Below are 18409 nucleotides of genomic sequence, written 5' to 3' on the forward strand. Positions count from 1 at the left end.
AACAACGTTGTGTAAAAAGTCTGAAGTCTGCTAGCACATCACAGATAAACCTACACATTCTATCGAGTTCAACAGACCTCTGGTCCTTGCAAAAGAAGTCCGTTATATAACAGGATGTTGCGTGAAATGGATGGAAAAAATATTTGATTAAATTTAGCCAACTTCTGCCATCCCGATTGTTTTCGTACCAAACAAAAAATGATCCTTACATGAAACTGAGTCGATCATCACTAAAAATTTGATCAATTTTATTTATTTTTATGGAATATTCACACATGACTCAATAATTGAACATGCCATTGTATTTTGAATCAATTAAAAGATAATTTTATTGCTTTATTTATATCAGTTTTGTCATCTGTTGACTTATTGTTACCTCTTACAACACGAAAACTAAATCCTCTCTATGAATGCCATATTAAATGTATGGAAACGTTTTTATGATAAAATTTTAGATATGTTTATTGTTATCTAAAAAAAGTTATTGATGTCGATTTACTCAATAGTTATCGTACTTTCGATATCAGTTTAAAAGTTTTTGATACCTTTTATATTTATGGAATAATCGCTTGGACCATGCTTGGGCACAATTTTTTTAACAATTACAATCTGTATAATGCAACTGTTACTATATCCGTACTCAGTCATACAAAACACAGTCAAGTTGGCATAAAGTTTTTGCAACCAGGCCATAGCCTTATTAAAAAAACTGTCAAATTGAGTTGACTTTTTTTAATTTTTATCATTCTTTCATTCAGTCAGATGAAATGTTATAGTAGTACTAAGTAGTCTGTGGTTATAGTGTATTTTAGTGAGTTTATCGTTGCTAAATTAATTATTTTTGTCGACAAAATATTTCTTTATACATGGTCTTAAAAGTGAATTATGGAAATGTAGTGCCTTATGGAATTATTTACGTATCAAATTTTGAACTTCCTTCATTCCATCATTCCCTGTTGAGGATGATCTCATTGACGTACTGACATAGCGAGATCTTGATCATTTTATTATTTTACTGTTGACTAAGTCCAATGACCTTGTAGCTTTTAATAAAATCGCCGAAAGTAATTAGTGAAAATGAAGAAACAGTTTTATAGAGTGAAGCAACTCGCCGATCAAACATTTTCAAGGTATGGCCCATTAGTTTTATCTCTTCAGCCAATCTGATAAGATTCGGAGTTCGGTGCGAATATGGATCAGTCAAAGTTTTTGTTGGACAGTTAGCGCAAGAAAGTTAAAGCGTTATGTGTGTGATTACAATTTGGTGTTGTTTAACCCTTTCGCGGGCAGTACTCAGTACGCGGCTAATTTAACTTTTAACATTTCAAAACGGTGCTAAGAACGTCCCTTAGGACATTGACGATTAATTTTAATCCCCCAAATAACCCCCATATTTTTTGAGGGGGGTGGCAACATGTTTGCCTATGTCCCTATGGATATATTTTGTAATCAAATAGTTGCCAGTGCCGACTTCGAAGGTGTCAACTTAGTGTTGCCAATGCCCTATTGTTTGACCTTTAGGTTAGGTTGTGCTTGTTTTTTATTCATAAAATAATAAACCACAATCAACATCGTAATCACAATCAACTTTAATATTTATATATTATGTTTATGAGTTTACTAACAAATTACAGAGATATGGTAAAGCCATAATATTAAAATAAAAAAAATCTCTAAAACTTAGGAACATAAATCAGTCTCTTCATAATAATATCGAAATATTCTATTGGCGGCGAGACAATGGAAAAAAAATAAATTGGGTAAACACCAACATCAAACCCATCTTCCTGAAATATTCTGTTTATTTCAGCTATCTGCTCTAAATTTACCTTCTTCCATTCTGTTTCGTCATAATCAGAATTTTCAGAATCATCAGATTGAGCATCACTAACACACAACTCAGCATCATCGTGTACAGGATCTATGCGTTGTGAAGTAATATCCAAATTATAATTTTTGTTGCATACAGTCTGCAATGGCTCTTCGTCACTTGAAGACCATTCACCTTTACTGTCATTTTCCTGAAAAATTCTATCAATAATTATGTTTGTTGTCGTATCTGTAGCAGTAATAAGTTTACTGGTTGATGGGTTTGGATTTATAGAAGAGCTTGTATTTGTTGAAGGGCCAGTGCTAGCAACAGATAGATAGCTAGCCAAGCTCTGGTTATCTTCAGGCTCGGATTCGTAGTCTTCGAGGCTGTCTTCTGATCCCGAAGTATCTGGTATAGTTAATAATTCAATTATCTCTTTGTTTGTTACTGCAACTCTAAGTTTATGTTTTCGAGGCGGCATCTGAAACAAAAATCAAATGGGCATAGGCAATTATTTATCTTTATGTGTATAAACAATCAAGCGTAGGCAACTATTTTGCCACCATTCTAGGCAGTGGCAATTTCAAATATTTCGCATCATATCTATCATACAACTAGGTAAAACAACAAACTTCTATCATAATATGATAGCTTCGATATTCAATACAAATAAAATAATTGAATACTCACTTTTCTTACGGCAGAATTTTTGATTTTTTTGGATTTGTATTCGAACTCCTAAAATCTAGCCTCACTTTTCTCGCGTCTTCACAAATCTGTCAAAATTATACGCTAGCATTTGATTGGTTAAACCAAATTTGTTACGAGAGTTTCTAAGAGATGGCGTCACCTACATAGGGTAAAAGAATACCAAGCAACTCAATATACTTGGAGCTATATTTAAAAATATGCCTTGGCAAACATTTTGCCTACGCCCGCGAAAGGGTTAAGGATGTACTTTCTTGGAGATGCGTGTTGACAAGTGTGCATTTGTTTACATAGGTCTGGGAAGGGGGAGGCCCTTACAGATGAGTTGCAGAATGCAGAGAGGAAGGTGGAGCATCTCCGGAATGCTCTACAAGCAGTCAGTAAGCGACTGTCCACAGGGGCTGGTAACACACAAGGCCAGGACCCGTCTGCTCGGGAGAAAAGGCTAAAGAAACTGCCTGAGTATGTCCTGGGCATGTCTATGTGTGAAGCCAGCAATTTTGATGATGATGACAGCATCCTTAAATATATCTTGTATGAATGTGGTAAGTGTAGGTACAGTACTTAATTTTATAATCACAAAAGATATAAATAGTTTCTAATTACAATAATACTTTAGTAGCAGTAATGCTCCTTGTGAAATAGTTTGTACAGAGACGTACTGCCATCTTACCTATTTCTGCTGCCAAGCCATAAAATGTGCTTTACTGCGCTCCAGCTTGGAAGGGTAAGGGTGCTGATGAAATTACAGGCACATGGGGCTTGTCTACTTATATCTCAGGGTGACAGGCAAAGTGACAATGCCCCTTAAGATCTTTGCAATTAAAAGCTCTGAGTAGCACTGCAAATGTTATGGACAGGCTTGTCACTTACCACCAGTCACACAAATTGTTCGTCCCGTCACTAGGTATTATTATAAAAAAAATATTGTAAATATATTTTCTACGGTTGGTTAGTGAGCAAAAATTATTATATATTTCAAAAATTACATAAATATAAACAAAGGGCAATAATTACGTTTACCAAGTTTTAGACATCAATAAATTTTAATTTAAACTTTACATTATATTTAGAAAGTGTACTGCAAATATCTTTTGTTTAACAGGCAAAACAGAAAAGTTTCTAGCAAATGAAATAGCAGAACACGAGCTGAAAGTGGAGCAATATGTATGTGCACCATTATCAGCTATTAGTGACCAGGATTTACCGGCTATCATGAAAGCAAAGAAGCAGCTAAGTCGACTTATGAGCGAGAAGGAGTCTGCTGCAAGTCGATATCATGTGAGCATTTTAACCTATCCTAATACATTATTGGTGCCTTATGTACCATTAATAGGGTTGCTTAACACTACTATCAAGAACTTTATCAATGTAGTTTGAACTTCAACTATTCTTAACAAAATTTTATTCTAAATTTTAGTCTATTAGTATCAGTTCAAACTATTACTATTCATGTGGTTCAATTGGCAGTAAAATACAATAAGTTGTTAAATTATATATATAGATTTTGGTATCATATTTTCAAGAGTATCCAAGTGCTGTAGCACTCTATATATACACACACACACACACACACACACACACACAATTTCTATTGTAATACGAAAAGACTAGAAGCCACCCTGAAACCCTATTACCTTTATTGACGTAATGAAATAAAGTATTTATTGTTACCACAGCATTTAGAACGTCAAAAAGAAGAAAATCCTACAAAATTAACTGCTGCACGTGAAGAGCTTGAAGAGGCAGCAAGTCGAGTAGAAGCTGCTCGGGACGTCCTCGCCGCTGATATGTTCGCGCTAGTCGCAAAAGAAACGCACTTGGCTCATACATTGCTGCAGTATGTTAAACTACAGAGAGCATACCATGAATCGGCTTTGCATTCACTTGCAGACACTGTTCCGGAACTTGAGAGGGTTATCAGTAAGTTACAGTTATTATAATGATGCACTAATAGTCAATGTTTATAAAAGAATAGTAAAAACAATTATTATTTACTTTATTTAATGATATGCAAAAAGTTAAATATTTATTTATTTTTGTTATTCTTTTACAATTCATCAACAGTAGGAGTATTCATTAACAGTAGGTATTTCACAAAAGTAGATATAAATTGACAGTCAAATGTGAAATTACAATTTATATAATTGAAATGTAAAATAGTTACAAACAGAAATTAGAAAGAAATGCCTATGCTTATTTTGACAGTAATGGCACCACACAAACTAAACTATACTGTCCTCTTAAAGAGCCCATCTCATAAAGAACCAATTTGCATTTTCGTAACTTTCGAGATATGGACACTTTTTGAAATATTTTTTCTTTAAAAATGTCAACTACCTACTAACTACTATCCACAATATATCAAAATGATAACAATCTCCCTGTTATGTTATAAACTGTCTAAAAGTATTCTATTTTGAAAACTATTTTTCAAAGTAAATAATATTTTAACAAATACTTAAGAAGGAAATTTTTATTGCAAAATAAGGAGTCACAGTTTACTAACTAGAGAATAGGTGACTGGTAATGTTATGAACACGTTTCTGTTTCTTGTAAACAATCATATCTAGTCCTTTTACTTGAAACATGTAATAATAAATGTAACATAAATACCATTGTCCAAAGTAATATATACATATAACTTTGTTTCCAACAATAAGGGTAATAGGCCACTAAAATATGTACTCCCTGAACTCTGCACTCTTAGGCTTTATTTACATTGCGACAGACCGGTATAGAAGCAAATTTAAAAAGAAAAAAAAATTTAATTATAAATTGAAACATTCTAAATCTTAGTTATTTATATATTAGTTTTTTCAAACAAATCAACATTTCAGGCCTTTGCCAGGCCAGGTCTCATCCAGGCTAGGTCTCATGGTCACGGCTAACTGATAGCACAATCAAACTTATTATCTCTTTTATTCTGTAGCAATTAAATATTAGACAACATCACACATGATCCTCCAATCCCAAAGTAAGTAATTAAAGCACTTGTGTTATGGAAATCAGAAACAACGACGATACCATAAATGCCCCGACCCGAGACAATATAGGAAAGTTAGTTTCTACATTGACCCAGCCGGGGATCGAAGCCGAGACCTCGGAGATGGCGACACCATGAAAACCGGTGTTCAAGCCACTTGACCACAGAGGTCGTCAAAATTAAATAGTGAGTCTTAGAGACAGGCATATCCAATTTGTTTGGATTTTAGAAATTAAAATTATATTAATTATAGATTAATGGTTTGCAGCTCACACCCCATCTGCACTACCAGACCAATTCATGGTTCCGGCTCGTAACCCTTGCCATTGTATTTTGTTTTTCAAAAAATGTTTTTTGTTGTTTAATGGATAACATGCATACAACTCTAAATAAAGGGACCATAACTTTTCAATCTATATATACATATATCCTAACAAGAAATTCTCGTCGCTTAACTAAACAAATGCAAGGGTAAGGCGTTAACTGCATCTGCAATTAGTAGCCAGGCATTCTGATCGTTGACAATGCCGTGTAATTGATCGAACATTGTTCGTGTTCCTGCTAGCCGTGCGATAAGCTTGTCGAAAGAAACACGATAACACCTACGTGATTCATTCAATGTTTGTTGTTTGATTCATATTTTTAGTTGCGCCTAAATTTAGATTAAATTTTCCGGGTAAATCCCAATTTTTGTTCTAAAGCGTACTTATATATATCGTGACGTTGTGAAATACTTTAGAGCTATAAGTACAGAAATTTTGTAAAAATATCAAACTTTATTAGGGGCAGATTGCTTTAATTTGTACCCTCCGTAACACAAATCGTCCAGTTTCCTTTGATACATTTTTCTATAAACTGTGATAATTTAATGACTTCCTGAAAAATGGAAAAATTTGGAACATTAATACGAACGATATTCAGAAACATGATGTGAAGTATGAATGAAGTATTACATAAATTAATCTTAACACATTCATGCTATCTCCCTTCTAATGATATCACTCGTTTTGTAGGTAACTTGTTTTTGGCGTCGGCTGCCCGAGTCCCAGAGCCTTCGAATTAAAAATAGATTTAGATTTATTTATCATCTTGTAAAGTTTACATCCTTACATCGCAGTATAATCATTTTATTACAAGAATCGTCACAGATAACAGTAGTAATAAAATGTTACATTAAAAAAAATATAAGTATCCAGTACAAGTTATGTACTATCGTAAACCAATCGTAATTTTAATATAATTATGTGAAATAGTGTAGGAACTAATTTAATTATTCATTATTGTCAAAATAATGATTGTATGCATGATTGTGAAGCGTATATAATTGTACATGTACAATAGGATAATAATTATACTTAATAATGTAATCATTATAACATAAAATTCTTTAACAGAATAATACGCATTATTCTAGAAAAGATATTTCAATCGAAAAAAAAAGACAAAATCTAATAGCATATTATCCATAACCAAAGTATTTTAGGTTTTTTCATACGCCCATAAACTTTATTTTGACTAGATTACTTAATATGGCCTACTTTGTTTAGTTATACATATTTTTTAAATTAATTTGATTGTACTTTCTCAGGTGTGTACAATTTTCTGAAATATAAATTTATTCAAATAATCCATTCACATTTATTTACTTGGTAACAAAGTGTTGATAAAATTTTTGAGATGTTTACAAATTCATGCTTCATTTCTTCTTTCATTCTTTTGATATTTCTGAATATCCATTTGTAAAGTAGCACCACTTGGCAGTGAGTTTCTTCAGCCCGTTTACTTACTTACTTTTGTTTACTGTCTACAAAATTAACAGTTAACATTTCGTTCTTACAGATGACAGCTCAGTGAAGCCAGTATTTGGTTACCCACTCGAAGAGCATTTGCGTGTGACAAGTCGCACTATCGCATTTCCAATAGAACTGTGCGTGTGCACACTGCACGAGCTCGGTCTCAATGAAGAGGGTCTGTTTAGAATTGCTGGTGGTATGTATCAATAAATATATACTACATTATACTACATTAGACATCTCTAGCCAGGGCTGGTAGCTGTAAAGTTACCTAACTGGGTGACAAAATACTTTGATAGATTTCTCATAGATGGCGCTACGGCTAAAAAGTCACTGAAAACCATATACAAAGGTCCTACAATAAGCATATGGAATTCGTGAGGTCCGCTGGTTCGTTCCGTGGCTTGGTTGGCATAGCGTCTGACACGGTCTGCTAGAAGACGTCGGTTCGATCCGGCCGTATTCAAGGAATTTTTTCTAAGTGTTCGATCTTTGTATTAATAATTGTAACGAACTAGTGTAGCAATTTCACTGAAAATAATTTAATATCAATTCAATGCAAATTTAATTACATTAATTTGTTTGTTCTAACTATAAACTAATCTAATAATATTGCTCTACCTAGGATCGTCGAAAGTAAGAAGAATGAAATTATCTCTCGACGCGGGTCTCTTCACCGTCCCTCTCCCTCGGGACTACAGAGACATGCACGTCGTAGCATCAGTTCTCAAATCATACCTGAGAGAACTGCCCGAGCCTCTCCTGACGTATCGCTTGTATGAAAACTTTATCGCCGCGTCCCGTCAACCTTCGGAACAAGCAAAACTAAATGCTCTCTGGGAAGCCGTTCATTTGCTTCCAGACGCAAACTTTCAAAATCTTAGGTATCTTATCAAATTCTTGTCCACTCTAACGCAAAACCAAAACGTAAACAAAATGACTCCGTCAAATTTAGCAATTGTAATAGCGCCAAATCTACTGTGGGCAGTGGACGAAAGCACATTCGATATGAATATGACAACAGTCGTCAACTGCGCCGTGGAGCTGCTAATCAAACACGCCGACTGGTTCTTTAAAGACGATTTAAACTTTTTCATATCTTTCACCAAAGAAGACCTGCTTCCTGACCAATGCGAGTATGGATTCACGCCTAGCTTTGGCCACGGCTACAACCAAACTGCCGCTCTCAACCAAGACCAATCTAACGGCGACTACCATCACATGAGTAAGTCCATGTTTGACTATAATCACCAAGGACAAAACAGAACTAGTCTTGAAGTTTCCGGTCGACAACTTGAAGGTTCCAGTCGACACTCTAGGAGCAATAGTCACGACACTAGCTTGATATTACTTGAGAACGACATTAAGAAAGCACAGTCTAACAGTTCCCTCTCTGATCAATCTAGTCCGCCACACGGTAGTCCTAAACCTTTTATGAGACGAAAAAATAAACCTTTAGCTCCCGTGCCGCCCAATTTTACGCCGGACAAGAATAAAAAAGTGGAACTCCAACCGCAGCCAGTAGAGACAAAGGAACAACAAACTTCCAGTACAAAGACAGAACCAGAAAAGCCAGCTAAACCTCCGAGACCCGTCATTTCAGACACGGGAAAAGTGATCTCGGGAGTTCAAACTATTAACCGATCTACATATAGACAGAGCAAGGCCCTCAAAGAGGAGGCTGCAGCTAGAAGCGCCAGCCGCGAGAACCTCGCAGACACGAGACGACAGAGTTTGGAACTAGAGAAAGAAGGATTTGAAAATCTGAAATCTGCTGAGAAAGGCGATTCTAACGTCGTCGTCCTAAATATGGTCGCACAATCGGCCATAGTGGGTAGAATAAATGCGAGCGGACCTGCGTCTGTCGGGGTAGTGTCAACAGATAAAATTACAGCTCCGCGAAGCCAGCCGCCGGCGAAGCCCAGCGGACAGCCGCCGCCACGGCCCGTAGCGGCGCCGAGGTCCATAGTGCCCGTGCCGGTCGAGGAAACCGTAGAAGTGCAACTGCGAGCCAAACCGGCCGTGCCCGAACGCCCGGCTACGCTGCGGCCTCAGAGCTTTCGCGGCCAGCGGGGCTCCATTCCGGACACTGCAGAGCTCAATCCCACGGTGCTAGAACGGACGCATATCTACTCTGTGGACAAGCAGCAGCCCACTATCATTCAAGTGGGCGGCCCGGCCGCCGAGAGCGAGGAGAGCACGCGGACGAGCGTGCAGCGCACGCACAGCTCTGGTGGCAAGGACGCGGAGCTGGAACAGCCCAAATGCCTGAGCGCGTCGCGGCACCTGTCGCAGTCGGAGGGCAGCATCACGGACGTGCCGCTGTCGCCGCGGCCGCAGCCCGCGCGCCCCCCGCGGCCGCAGGTGCCGGCACCGCCGCCGCCCTGCACGCCTCCCGCTCCTCTCGCACCCCCCGCGCCCTCCACACACGGCGAGAGCACCGACCTCTAACCCGAGCCGAGAATTCACACCCGTGACCCCTACCACGAACGTGATACCAAACACCTATCCCGCTCACGCCCTGAGATTTATTCATCCTTTCGTATCTGTACATATTTTATTGCTCTTATGACAACTCGCAGTCGTCGAGGCGATTCGTATAGACTGATCATGTCTTTTAAATTTTTGCACTATCGACTGCTAAAGTCGACTGCCGTTATTCAGTCACTGTTGAAATGCTAGGATAAGTTTTTTCTTTTGGCGCTAATCGCAAATTATTTATTTTTGTGAACTTGTTTTAAGTAATGTTCGTGATAGAATATCACTTTTCAGAGTATTCGCTTTTGTGGCTTTTAAATGTTAAAAAATAACTGTGAAATTGTTAATTCCCAAAAAAGACGTATCGACAACATTTGTCAATTTAGCTTTTGTATACATTGGTGAAATAATGTATAAAATGATGCAATTAATCCTTGTGATATTAGGAAGTTTTATAGAGCGAGACCCGCACCGGCGCCGGCGGTGGCGGGTCGCTGCACAAATGTGTTGTATGACAAGTAGCCATATTTTTAATATGTATTTACGAAAACCCGACAGTGCATTAGTTATAAATAATCCACGCTGTTTCAGTTAATTTAGGCTTAAGTATGTTATGTAGTATTTACAATGTTTTATGTGATATGCGTTCTATTATACATAATTATTATACTACAAGTATACAGCTTCTGTTGTAAGTAACAATAATTATATACCATAAAATATCTGTGTGTGTTTCTTTTGACTAACGAATAAAAGTTGAAGTGTTCTATTTAGAATTTATTGTTACGTTTGCCATTTAACAATGTAATAGTTCCGTTTGCCAACTCGCAACAACGAAACTAAGTTGGGAAGAATATGAGCGGATTCCGTGATAACTTCGTCAATCTTCTGTACTCTTTGGTGATTTATATAAAACCCGCCGGCTTTGATGATTCTCATCGCGTCACCTGAAACAACCGACAATATCGTTACGATGTACAAAGTACCTTTTCACCATCAAAACGGAAAGTGGAGATGTGCCTGAACATCAAATGGGCTTTCGTTATGCAATACAATATAAATACTGTTTACTGCACACAGTAAGAAATACAAAAAGAAAACACAGATGATAGGGCAAGACCATAGATATAGGAAAAAAGGGCAAGACCATCGAATAAGACCATAGATATAGAGAAAAAAAGTAAGACCCTATACCATCGACTTACAATTATAAAGTCAATGCCCTATACGTATTTTGCGATGTCCGATACGCTTTTGGTATGCACAAAAACTACATGTCTATCGTTAAAATCATTGACTTACAATTATATGGACGTCGGGTCCGCGCTAAAAAGTGTCCGCACTTGTAAGGCGCTAAAATCGTATACAGAGCGCCACACTCCGCTTTAGTCTTCATTTGTTCTACGGACAGCGCGATACTGCGATGAAATAACAATTTAAATTTCGAATAGGTTGACTTGGGACATTTTTTTCGTGGTTTTTGTATTAGACCCGTCGTCCATTTATTTGTAAGTCAATGGTTAAAATGGTCAAAATTAAAACAAAAATATTACACGCGCAAAACAATGCCCTGATTAACAAACTAGTCAAATGGATCTATGACCCGGCTATATAGAATTGTGAAACTACATAGTCTTCAAAATTGTATTCTTGTGTAGAACATAATATTCCTATTTTACCATAATTTTAAATGTTTTTACCAAAAAGAGGAGCTATTTATAAATTAAAAAAAGCGAGACAATAGCTTCACGCTCTAGCACGATTTTTCCAAGTTCAAAGAACTTTAATGAGCCCTACTTGAACAGAACGAAACTAAATTTTTTTCTTTAATTAAAAAACAAACAAGCGTATTCCATACACAAAAACAAACAGTTTGATACAAAGTTCAACAAATACACCTACACCCATAATCTAACACATAAGTATTAGTGCAGATAACATATTAAAGATAGGCACATCATATCTTAAAAAAAATAGCTAGCTAGCTTACTTTTTTCCACTTACAAATTGATAATTTTATGTGTATATTTTATTAAAAATCAAAGAACTTCTAGCAAACCATTTCTTGCGTATTTGTATCTCCCAGTGACTTTGACGACGAGATTTTTTCTATTATGGTACCAAGTCACTATTATCTTTTGACACTTGAGATTTGAGATTATGGAATCGAGAGCATACTTAAGTTTTCTACTTACTCTCCGTAGGGAAGCATTTAGATTTCATCCCAAGATCGAATACAGTTATGCCAGGCGACAGTAGCATGTTAACGACGGGCGCGCCTTCGAACACTTGTTCCATCTCTGTCGGGGTTAGGGAAACGAGCGAGTTCACGTCTTTGTTATATATCGCATCTGTAACTCGACGCGCTTTAGCTAACCCTCCTTCTATAAATAAAAGATTTATTTTTATTATAAATATGTCAGATACATCCCAAAAAGTAGACTTCTATAGCAATTAAAGCTTAAAGGATGTCTCCATCGAGACGGCCCAAAATGGTGATTCTCTAAACACATACTTAAAGAGAAGGCCAGAAGCAGATAAAGAATAGATTTAATGCCCTCTGCAAAGTTTCTTGATTAATCTATTACCAGGTTAATGAAAATAAGGACCCCTTTACGCTGGTTCTGCGACTTAAATCATACAGTCTGAAAAATAAATAAATCTTAAAGAACACACATGCATATTATACACACCTCCATGAACCAAAGTGGTTAATTGTTCAGCCAAACATTGTTGTGGATATCTCTGTTCAGGATGCTCTTTATGCTTGAACATAATGTCTTTGATCTCTCCCAGGGTATAAAATGTAAATAGCTTCAATAATCTCTCGACTTCCGAGTCTTTAGTTCTAATGAAGTACTGATAAAGGCCAAATGGACTTGTTTTGTGAGGATCCAACCACAAAGCGTTTCCAGCTGACTTGCCAAACTTGTCACCTTCTTCTGTTGTGACTAGAGGTAACGTTAAACCTTAAAACAAAACACATGGTTATAAGCTGTAGCTCCTTCCGAGGAAAGGTGGTGTCAGACTTGGTGGTATCTATTGTACTACGCAATATACTGTTGTAAAATGCTAGCCCAGTCTTGCGGAAATCGGTAACAGTGTTGGCAACTTACGAAGGAAAGTTCTTATTACTATTTCTAGACAACTAAATTGACTTACCGTAAACTTCCTTCTTCGCCGTTCTACTAATTAATTCATGTCCTGCGCTAATGTTTCCCATTTGGTCACTACCACCAATCTAAAAAGTAAGCAGATATTTGTTCAAGATTCCATACAATAGAATACGTATTTTTGTGGATTAACAATACTTAGATATTGGTCTAGATACTAAACAAACATACAAAAACTAGCTTCATATTACCTGGAACCTGCAGTCATACTCCTTCAGTAAGTGTAACCAATCGTAAGATTGAAATATCTGATAAGCAAACTCAGTGAAGCTCATACCAACTTCAGAGTTGAGCTTAGTTTGTACACTTTGCTTTAGTAGCATCGTGCCCATACGAAAATTACGACCTATTTCACTGACAAATTTTATTGCATCTATGTCTCTGTACCAGAGTTCATTGTTGACTATTCTGGAATGAAAAAGATATATATAAAAAGATATGATATTAGCAAAGAGTCAAAGCGAAATTAAGCACGAAAATTGGAAGAAGATAGAGAATGTGAGATTAATTGTCCTGCAGTAAAACAGTAGCAATTTGCTGTAACATAAATCATCATCATCAAACCATTCATACGTCCCACTGCCGGGCACGGGTCTCTAAGGCGAGGGTTTAGGCAACACCCTGGCCCAATGCAGCTTCGGGTCTCCACACGTTTTTTGAGGGTTGTGAACCTTCTTTCGACGTGAAGGTTTAATCACGATGTTTTTCTTCGCCGAAACGTTCGTGGTAAATTTCAAATTAAATTTCGCACATAAATTTCGAAAAACTTAAGAGCTGTGAGCCCGGATGAGAAGCGATTAAATCAATTCCATCCATTTGGCTACCACGCCTTACATACACAAACGTCTATTTTGGAATTTATTTTTCACATTTTCTATTTATGGCATGCTGAAGAGTAAGTAATATATTACTCAGCCACATCTAGTCTGTTGAAAGATATATTAAGCAAAGTGGTTGTTACAAAGGATATCTATATAGGATAGGATATCTATCAGCTATTATATCGCACATAATTTATAACAGCGAAATGCTATTTATATAACTGCCTCCGTGGCCGAACGGTTACCATGCCGTACTGCCACGCAGAGGTCCCAGGTTCGATTCCCGGGTCGGGAGAAATGTTTGTATGGCCTACAATTATTTCTCTCGTGAGTTTGGGTGTAATTTGTGGTTGTCTATGTGTGTGTCCATGGCACCCGCGACACAGGGTTTCCCTAGTGCGGGGCTATGTTGAGTGTGTGCGTTATTATTATTATTTATTTGACTTACTTCAATGGTTTTAATCGACTCTTATCGGACCAAATATACTTCTGATGGTTTTCAAATACTGTTACTAAGTTCTTTTGAATGCAGCTGATGTTGTCATGTATGACATCTTTATGTAAAGCCACACGGTCTGTACTTCTTCCACTAGGGTCTCCTACATGGCCCGTCGCTCCTCCTATCTGAAAATGTAAATTTGTGGACCACGAGTAACGAAAATATAAAACAACAACTTAAAATAAGAAAACGAGGTGAAGACAGGTAAGATATATTTTTATGTAGGTGTTTTAAAGCTTATAGGCAATAAAATAGTACTGTACTGTAGAGATGGGATAGCTTCTAGCCAGCATTTGAGATGAAACGGATATCCGGTATTCAGCCTAATTTTACTATCCCGCCGGATAACAGATAGCGTATCAATATTCGGCCGGATACTGGATGTTCAAAACTGAGAAAGATTCACAATCAATACGCCAAATAAATCGATTTATTGATTAGAGAGGATAGTAATAGCACAGTTATTCTAACACTGTACTAGTACAGATACCCAATCTCATAAATGAAATTAAGTTGAAATGTAGTCTTAAGGAGAAATTTTTTCTCACTTGTACTTACTTACAGTTATATGTATATTTAGAACTGCTTATTTCTGTGTAAGAGCGTGCTCGCCAACAAACCGTTTCTAGTTTGGCAGGGGTAAATAACTGTTATATGATGATTTTTATGAATAAATAAAATTTTAAAAATACAAAGAAATGTCGCACTCGTAACTTATTCGGGCGCTTATTTTGATTCTTAACGCTGATCAATAGATGATACCAAGGAAACCCGCGACGCGATTGTAACACTGACAAGTGTTACAATCGTATCACGGGTATTTCTAAAGATGGCAGCTATTATTACATTTCTTTCAAGTTTTGCTCCTGTTCAGGCGTTGATTATTATATACAAACAATTTAAAAAAAAAACCATTTTTAATATTTATATTTTATTAATTATATTTTAAAGTATAAAAAAACTGATCTTAAAAGTACGCGGAATTACATCTGTTTGCCAAGTTTTTCTGATCGGTTACCGGAAAGTGCGCGACATCGGAATCATCCCCTAGTTTGCTACACTTAGAGATGGAATATTTTCTTCAAATTTAAATGGGACCACTACTGAGATGATTTCCAACAAAAGAATCATCAAAATCGTATTTATTTTATACAATTTGAGTTATCATACATACAAAAAAATACAGCCTAATTGAGTACCTCCTCCTTTTTTTGAAGTCGGTTAAAAAGTCAGTGCTGAAACGTTGCTTAGTTTCGTGAACACATTCAAAGAAATACCATCTATGCAATCAATAGCAAACTAACAAATTAAAAAGTACAGGGTCAAAAGCACATCAAGCTTTACAATTAAGACTTAAATCCAACTCTATGCCGCTTACCATTAAAACGGTCGAAAGTACAAAATGTCAAGCTTGATGTGCTCTTGACTGTACACCATATGGAAAGTACAAGACTTTATATTTTTTCAACGACACTTTACTGATTTCACCAATTATTATTTATATTTGATAAAGTATCAAGATTCAATACTTTATTATTTTTAAGTGGCGCCATCTACAGTTTTAAATATGTACTAAAGCTAATTTTTAAAAGTTAAAAGTTTTTCTGCGAAAAGTGGTGAAATTTGGTTCTGTTTATTTTCATAAACGAGGCCAGCCTCTTAGGACACGTTTTCGCTAGAAACTCTTCAAACTTTGTAAAATTTACGTTTTTACGGTAAATTGCTCGATATTACCAGACCATCAAATTAAATGTTCGCGATTACGATCGATCGAACTGTCTTCGGATAATAATCGATCTTCTGTTTTGGTATAAACAAAGTGTACCGACAATAATGAAATATGTAAGCGGATTTAGAATTTTTTTTCGGCTAAACTGATATCAAGTTTTAGATTAGTTATATCACAAACAACTAATTAAAGAAATCAAATTAAAGCAAGAGTGTAACGGGCTTATCAAATGCCAAGCTTATGTCATACTTATAAACTATGACAGAAATTTTAATATAGACAATGTATGATGTAACTGCTTTTTTATTTTCCACCATGAGAAATTTGCATTGGGGACAACAAACAAACAGCACTCATATCATTCACTAATGAATCAATAATGGCGATGCGCGCTGTAAACGCGATGTGCTTGCGACAGGGGCTAAATATCTGGCAGTCGGATATCAAGCTATCCGGCCTAGTTGCTCGCCGGTTATCTGGTATCTGGCCAAATCACTATCCGTTTTATCTCTAATCTATAACTATACGTGGGAACATTAAGATCTATTTGTAATAAACTGTAATTTGTTCCAGTATCCGATGAATTTTATCAATATTATCACTGCATCAATCTATAAGCCCCAGTGCTGGGTATGAGTTTGCTCTAAGGAGATGGTTTAGGGCTTTGTCCACACTGGTCCAAAGAGATGTTTTGCCAAAGCAAATGGAAATTAATGAAGTCAATTAAAACTATTGTTCTGGATTGGAAGCCTGTCATCAGAAGACACAGGGTCTACCAAGTTGAGATGCCAGTCTGATTTAAAATCGTATGTAATTGGGAGAGAATAAATAATAATTATTTTTATTCAACTCTGCATAATTTGAAAAAGAAAATGTAATATAATTTTATTTTTCTATAAGACTTGAATCAATTCTAAGAGTGACAACAGTACAAAAGTTTGTCTTACTAAGTGTAATATGAGCAAAAAATAAAACATTCAAGACTATGAATATGCAACCCATGCAATGCTTACCAATGCAATGACATTATGTCCACCACGTTGCCAATGTAATAAATTTATTATAACCAATAAATTCCCTACGTGAAGACTGTTGGCTGTGGGATCAAAACCAGCATACACACACTGTGGTGCATGTTGAAGCAAATTTATAATTTCATTTCTGAAATGAAAATGTAATACATCAGCTAAATTCGAACCTCCATCAATGTGAAGTTTTGAGTAGGCACAAAAAACAGAACTACTAGAAATAATTTATATAACAATCTATGATTATACCTTTATTTTATAAATAAAAATAGGCGCTTTGTTGTCGAGTTGCGGATATCAGCGCGTTGCACCAAGTACCAAGTACCAAGTATTTTATAACTAAAAGAAAGTACCACTAGTTTTCATGAAAGTAATTCTATTATTTTTATCATAAATGTTGTATGATACTAGTGTAAGAATGTTTACATAAATAAAAAAAGGTTTTGTATATGGATTAACGATAGAGACGCTCTATTGTAATTTCTCAAATATGTTTTCTGTCAGGTACTTACGCAGATGTGTTTGGAAACATATCCTGATACATTCCGCGTTCACTAAGTTTCAAAATGTTCCTATTACTGAATGAACGAGTGAATGTCCATGTACACTGGTATTTGATAATACGAGATAAATGTCTCAAAGCACTCATGGTGTTTATTAGTTAGTATTTTAGGAGCTAATGTACTAGAACACAAAAGTTATACAAGTATAACCTTAAAATACAGTACTGGATTTGTCGTTATTAAACCATTAATGGAATCATGGAATGTTAACATGCACTTAGAAAACGTATTGAATCGCTATTATTATCTAAGCGTTGAGATTTTTATCCTCCTTGTTTATATATTAAATACTTCGACAAAATAAATAAGAGTAAAGTAGCAAAACTCTTCGTAGTTTTGACAACTCGCTTTATTATTCATATAGATGTTCACATCCATAAATAAACGTTATGCGCTATCCTACTCATACTTTCATTCATTCTTTATGTTTCCGTTCATTCATATATATAACTCAGTCGTATATGAAACTTGTAACCATGACAAGGAACCTTGAAGTCATTTTAAAGAATCGTAGAAAATTATTCGAAACTGAAAAAGGATTATCATCATCATCATCAACTCATTTATACGTCCCACTGCTGGGCTTATAAAAGGATTATATATTACAATCAAAATTAATATGCACATAATTATCTATGTCGCTCATTGTAATAAAAATACGATAATCAAATTGCCACAAAACTATTTATTATACAATATAACAAAACGATACACATTTTATGGCCATTGCACTATACAGTTAATATCAATACATAGGGTGCAAAATATTATTTAGTATATTTGTACAACCACCAACACATTTACATGCTTTAGTAACT

General features: G+C 35.9%; 2 protein-coding genes across 3 annotated transcripts; one reads left to right on the forward strand and one right to left on the reverse strand.

Moving 5' to 3' along the window:
- The first annotated feature begins 786 nt into the window (after positions 1 to 786).
- Positions 787 to 10492, forward strand: LOC113228525 (rho GTPase-activating protein 44). 2 transcript variants are annotated; one of them, XM_026461865.1, is made up of 6 exons: positions 787 to 1130; positions 2816 to 3066; positions 3627 to 3802; positions 4201 to 4444; positions 7347 to 7496; positions 7926 to 10492. In XM_026461865.1, exons 1-6 carry the CDS (start codon positions 1078 to 1080, stop codon positions 9749 to 9751), a joined length of 2700 nt encoding a protein of 899 aa, XP_026317650.1. In that variant the 5' UTR covers positions 787 to 1077; the 3' UTR covers positions 9752 to 10492. The 2 variants fall into 2 exon arrangements, with proteins under 2 accessions (XP_026317650.1, XP_026317651.1); XM_026461866.1 differs by having other exon boundaries at positions 929 to 1130; positions 2816 to 2858; positions 3773 to 3802.
- Positions 10493 to 10561: 69 nt separating this feature from the next.
- LOC113228509 (tyrosine--tRNA ligase, mitochondrial) lies at positions 10562 to 17791 on the reverse strand. The gene is made up of 8 exons (XM_026461844.1): positions 17541 to 17791; positions 17014 to 17161; positions 14221 to 14396; positions 13143 to 13359; positions 12941 to 13019; positions 12472 to 12747; positions 11974 to 12162; positions 10562 to 10725 (listed from the first exon to the last, which is right to left on the reverse strand). Exons 1-8 carry the CDS (start codon positions 17675 to 17677, stop codon positions 10562 to 10564), a joined length of 1386 nt encoding a protein of 461 aa, XP_026317629.1. The 5' UTR covers positions 17678 to 17791.
- Positions 17792 to 18409: the final 618 nt, after the last annotated feature.

The sequence above is a fragment of the Hyposmocoma kahamanoa genome, unplaced genomic scaffold, assembly GCF_003589595.1.
Source record: "Hyposmocoma kahamanoa isolate Upper Pololo Valley unplaced genomic scaffold, ASM358959v1 232, whole genome shotgun sequence".
NCBI classification, from domain to species: Eukaryota; Metazoa; Arthropoda; class Insecta; order Lepidoptera; family Cosmopterigidae; genus Hyposmocoma; species Hyposmocoma kahamanoa.